Here is a 6,004-nt window from a genome sequence, read left to right on the forward strand (position 1 = left end):
TCGGTTGATTGGACAGCAGCAAAGCGCAAAACTGTCCGTTGACATGCGCAACAAGTAAAAAATAATATGTATTTTTATTTACTACACATGTAAATCGATTACGACGCCATAGAAACGGGTTTACCTCTAAATATTTGACTAAAAAACTAAAACATAAAATTTAAATTAGTTTGAGGTTACGATGGGTTTAAAATTCATGCTGTATTCATGTTAGTTGTTAACTCAATTTCATAAAAATTTATTGCATATTTTATTATTTTTATTAAATAGAAAACCAAGGCCCATTTTGCTTATATTTCCTAAAGTTTTCTTCCAGATTCTTGATTTCAGCTTCAAGATTGCTATTCTCCCTCTGGAGAGTTCTCTGTCTTTCGATCTGCAATTTGTTGTTCACCTTTTGCCTATCAATTTCGGATTCCAAATCTGATATTCGTTTAACGTTTTGGATGACGCTTGACGCTAGTTCCTGATTTTTGGCCTGAAGACCACTTACATCTTTTTGCAGTTCTTTATTCTCGTTTTCAGCAGTTAGTAATTTAGCCTGTAATTCTCCCAAATCCAGTAAAAGAGGTTTCATTTTGTAAAACGTATAAATGCCGCATTTCTCATGCATTTCCGGTGTCGTTCGGCCTTCACACTGTTAAGTACACAGAATTAATCAAACAATCGATTTGATGGACACAAAATTTATACCGATTGATGGAGACTTGTGTAAGTTACGGCATCGCCATTATTGATATAAGACACCAGTAGTATGACAATTAATCGGCCAGCAAACATTTCGCTCGGTGTTGTGAGCTGTGCAAATGTGAAATATAACTGATTGAACGAAATTGACATAAACATGAAAAACGCAGCCAGCCAAGTCTTATCATCTTTGGGATTATTGGGAGCAATTCATTAATGTGCAACAAAATATAGATTTATATATAAATCGCACCTATTTATGTAAATATGTATATTCATCATATTATCTGCAGACATGTAATCTCAAGTCTGAAGGTTCAATCACAGCTGAGGTTATCTTCAGGTCAAAGTTAGCTTAGATCTTGAGCGACAGCTGTCAAACTTTTGAGCGCTGCACATCAGGCGAAAATGATTTTTATTAAATTTCTTTTGGGCTAGGCTACCACAAAAGCGCTTCAAGCTTGAAGCCAAGTTAACCGCAGAAACATTTCATTTCCTAAAAGTTAAAATTGTGGATAAGTTTTTAACAAGTTTAGAATTTTGTCAAAATTCCATCAAGAAACTCAATATTCTTTAGTTCATTCTTTAGTTCTAAACTGCTTGCAATAAATTACAAAATATGCGCACTGCTTGCTATGTTACAAAGCACTAAAGTGTTTTTATAAATACTGATAATCATTTATTTCAAATCACAATATTATACAATGTATTCACAACATATATAGAATCTTTATCTTTATTTAGACCTACACTTTAAGTGACATGGGTCTATTAATTTTGCGAAACCGCACAAGGAAAAGAAGACTTACTCGACACAAAAAAGTATTTATATGTATATATTCAGAATCAGTCTTAGCATCTAAATTATAGAGATATAAAGCTTTTCGGTATCCTGCTTAAGTTCATTTTACAATTTTAATATATTTTATTCTCTTACTTTTGTTAAAATAATCTGTATTTTTAAGCAGTAATCTCTAACTAATTCGAGTTACGTAAATTTTCAGTAGTTCAATCGAAAGTAAAGGGTCTATTATGGTTCAATCTTGACCATAGTTTTCTAATATATTGTTATTTTTTTGCCCAAGGTGACGCCACATATTTTTTAAATCTCAACGCTCTAGTATTCTCTATTTTGAACTACTAATACTAATTGGGATCACTAATTGATGTCAACCTTTTTCTGATTTTACTCAGTACTCGTACTGATGACTGATGAAATGCTAAAAATAAATTTTGAATTTTAGGTTTTAGATAAGATTAAAAAATATTATAATGATTTATTAAATGAAGCTTATATGCATGAACTGAATTTAGGAATGTTATTCAATATAATATGTTATTATTATTCATTCAGATGTTGAACTTAATAAAATAACAAAAAATATCAGTGCGTATTTCAGTTCCTACTAAAGAAAGATAATAAAACACAAAAGAAATTTGAAATATTTTGTACTTAATAGGTTATCGCTTTACCTCATCAATACAAATTGTTTTCATTCACATTTTTGTTCGAAGGCCAAATATTCAAAATGGTTAGGTATAAGGATATTAAATTTCTTAGTGTATATTTAAGCTATCCATCTATAAAATATTTTGGGATATTTTAGCGTGGATTTAAGTGCCAGACCAGCTGTTGCTTGGAGCTGGCTCTGACCCGCAATTTGGTCTATTTCAGCTTGAGTTCACGCCCGTCTGGCTAAAACGAGTTGGCCGTTTGTTGTATTGTTGTTGTGCTTGCATAGTTTACCTTGAGCAGCTGCCAGCCACAAGCACCTAGGCTATTCAGGCAGTACTTGACCACGCCCACATTAGCTGACTAAAGCATTTTATTTTCGCATTCGAAAGCGTCTTGTTTTGGTTATTTATGCAGCAACCCTTCGGTCAGGCAGCAAGAGCGCACTTTTAATGCTATTTGCTTGCCATTTGGGCCAATAAATCATTTTGGGGGGCACAGATAAGTAATTTTTTACAGCGCTGCGTCTACTTCTGCATTCTTTTCTTTGCTTTTATTTTGCTGGTTTCCATCTTATGCCTTTCTGCCAATGCTTTTCTTTCCTTCTCTTTTCGTTTTTCTTGTTACTTTGGTAGCAAATGTGATATGGGGTCGGGACGGTCTTCTGTTGCGACTGCGGGAAGTAAGATGTCTGATTCATGACTTTGTTGTTTGGCCCAAACATTGCTCGAAACATGAACACAGTAGTCTATGGGGGGACACAAACGGAAGAGCGGAAAGGCAGAGTGGAGTGAACGCTGTGCTCTTGTGCGTAAAATTATTTCAACTGGAAGCGAGTGCAGACCCTGAATGCTGCCTCCTTTGGCAACTTTGCTTTTAAATGACCTTTATCGAAGCTGTGCAGTTATTTCAAATTTATCATAAAATTGCAATAAGCTCATACCCTCTCATTCCTCTTTTGTGCTGCTCTTTGTGGCGAGCAAAAACCAACTAACTGAAACTGGAGTGTACTTTTTTATTAGTTCGGTTTTGCATTTCACTTTTTCTGCACAAATTTGTGGTAGCTTTGTGAACAATTGATGGCTCTGCTTTCAGTTGAAATACTGAAGTTCCTGTAAACTCTGTAATTTTCATAGTTACTATGTTAATAAGGCATAATTGGGTCATCTTTGGCTTGTTCGAGTGTAATTCACAATAGGTGAAGGCCTTCAAATGTCAGCTCAAAGTTGAATACTCAATAATATATTCAAGCGACTAACTCTACCAATTATTTTCATCCACAACTTGCCAAACTTTGTGTGTGAGTTCAAATTAAACCATATAAACATCCACTCACTCACACACAGCTTGCATATTTGATTAGCTACGGGAACTGAACTGGGAACTACTTAGATTAACTGATGTCACTTGCTCTGCCGCTGGCGAAATATTAATATTAATGCAATTTCAGCGTCAGCTCTTAGCAGAATCTAAATATAGGCAATCAAATCAAGCGTCGTGTAGGTGGCAACACCTGTGTTCAAGCTCAAGCTCAAGCTTAACATAGACAGTGGTTGCTTTTCGTGGTTTCTCTGGATGTGGGATGCTAGATGCTTAATGTGTGCGTGGATAGATTCAAAGGCAATTCAATTCGCTTGTGGGCGTTCCACCGTCAAAGTGCTCTGATTGATATTTATGTCTTGGAGTTTGTGGGGATTCTGTGGCCATGTCATTGTCGAAGGATTCGTTGTTCAGCATTAAAGTCATATATCAACGGAAAACTATATCCCAGCGAATCTTGGAATAATATTCTACTTGCTAGCTCTCGTGGCGAAGCGAAAGCCTTTGAAATTCACGTTCCATAGAAACATTTCCGTTTGCTTGTTACATTGCAAATTTTCGCTTATCAAAGTTCCGGCATGGATTTCGCATTGTTCCTGGCCATTTATTCGTTTTGACATGCAAAGAAATCGCAATTTATTAGCATTTCTTCTCTTTTTTTGATACATACATTTTTATTAAGTTTTTTTCACTTGCATTTTAGTTTGCTTTATTTATTTCATACCCGTATTTTTCTCACCTGTCTGAAGCGCTCTGTGTCATGTCGTGTCTTGTTTGTACTTACAGTTTTGGCAAAGAACTTAACGTCAACTTGCCATCAGCTTATGCTGCAATTGCAAGTGCCAAGAGCGAGAACAACACAAAAAGTTTCTCCGAAAAGTTTTTTGTTTGCAGTTCAGTTCGATGCTCAAGAAACTGAAATTGATTGGGGATCATATAGTGCTTAGTTACTCACATATGACGACGACCATGATGGCTGATGCTGCCAATTAAAATATGATACACAACTTTGAAATTGCGTTTTAATAATTGAACCAATAACACAACATAGTTTTAGCTGTCGACATGCCAATATTTACTAACGAACCGACTTCATTACATGCATATTTTATTTCGCTTTTTATTGCAATTGTTTTCGCATATTATGTATCAAATATAAAAAAAAAAGAAAAATAAAAAACAAAACTTTTTCATTTCATGCAGAGTTTTATGTGTGTGTGGGCAAAACTTTTGCTTTGTTCCGAAATTTGATATTTAACTCATTTGCAGTTGAATAAATTTATTTCATGTGTAATTGTCGGTCGTTTTGGCCCTGTAAAAATTGTTGCTTGCCTTTGGTCGTATTGTATTTCAGGTGAAAATGCAAAACAAATGTTAACCACATGCACATATCGTGTTAAAGTCAAAGTTCCTATGTATAGGGATTCATAATAATTAGCAAAATTGGAGCACAACTGACCACCGTCCGAGACGCTGGCTAATTTCTACAACTTATTAAACGTGATTAATATTTTCTTGTCGTTGTTGTTCTTGTGGTTGTGGTTCTCATGTCCCGCTGTGCCACAATTTTCTTTCACGCTCTTTATTAATGAGTCCTGTTGTGTCTGGCCAGGACTTTTGGCTATTCGTCGACGTCGCCGTCGCCGTCGTCATGGTTGTTGTTCTTGTTCTTGTAGTTGTTGTTATTTATTATACGAATATTTGCCGCTTTTGCCATGTTGATTGCGTTGAGGTTAAATGCGTTTACTTTTTGCTACGCCCAACCAATTTTTTGGGCAACCATAAAGGCGAACAGCCTCTCTCTCTCCACACACAAAGCGTTAAGTGCGTTCTCATTTGGTCTTCGGTCGGGCGGAGCATGGGCCTTAATTAATATGAATTAATTTAAGTGTTAATTGCAAGTGGATGGGTGTTCCACACTCTTTCAAATACTTGGGCAGGAAACGAAAGTGTTTACACTGAGCGAAAAAATACTGCGGTATTGAATGTAGGTAACAAATTAAAACTTGGCATATTTTTATACCTCCAACTTAAATAAAGAGAGAGGGAGCGCTTAAAGAGCCTCGACTCTGTCGTATATACTAAACTTACGACTTGCCCATCAATCACCCAAACTTCAGCTAATTTCCTTATGCTGTGAAAGGCAATAAGAGCATTACTCAAGTGAGTCCGCTTAAAGTAATTACGTTAACGAGTTAATAATATAATTAAGCTGACTAATTATTGCATACACTGCTAGTTAGTCGATTGCCAAAGCAAAGCAAACGGCAACCAAATGTTTTCAGTGCAGCGGGATAAGTTTCAAGATGTTTATCACTGCGTAGCACAGAGACTTCGTTGAGTCGTTGAGTCGCTGAGGCTTACGAGTCCACTTACAGGACACAATTTTGCTGTGTGCTTTTGATTTTTCGTCGTCGGGCTTGTTGTTATTGTTGTTGGTGTGACAGCAAAAAGATTAGCAGCGGGCATTACAAAGTGCGTTTGCTTTGCTTGTTCCTGTTGTCTATGTAATTAATATTAAGTATACGCCGTGTTTGACAGCTT

The 6,004-nt window shown here is 36.0% G+C and overlaps 1 protein-coding gene across 1 annotated transcript; it reads right to left on the reverse strand.

Moving 5' to 3' along the window:
* Positions 1–222: 222 nt before the first annotated feature.
* Positions 223–830, reverse strand: LOC132790728 (uncharacterized). The gene is made up of 2 exons (XM_060799373.1): positions 694–830; positions 223–637 (listed from the first exon to the last, which is right to left on the reverse strand). Exons 1-2 carry the CDS (start codon positions 778–780, stop codon positions 263–265), a joined length of 462 nt encoding a protein of 153 aa, XP_060655356.1. The 5' UTR covers positions 781–830; the 3' UTR covers positions 223–262.
* Between the last annotated feature and the right edge of the window lie 5,174 nt (positions 831–6,004).

Source organism: Drosophila nasuta, chromosome 3 (assembly GCF_023558535.2).
Source record: "Drosophila nasuta strain 15112-1781.00 chromosome 3, ASM2355853v1, whole genome shotgun sequence".
In the NCBI taxonomy this organism is placed as follows: domain Eukaryota; kingdom Metazoa; phylum Arthropoda; class Insecta; order Diptera; family Drosophilidae; genus Drosophila; species Drosophila nasuta.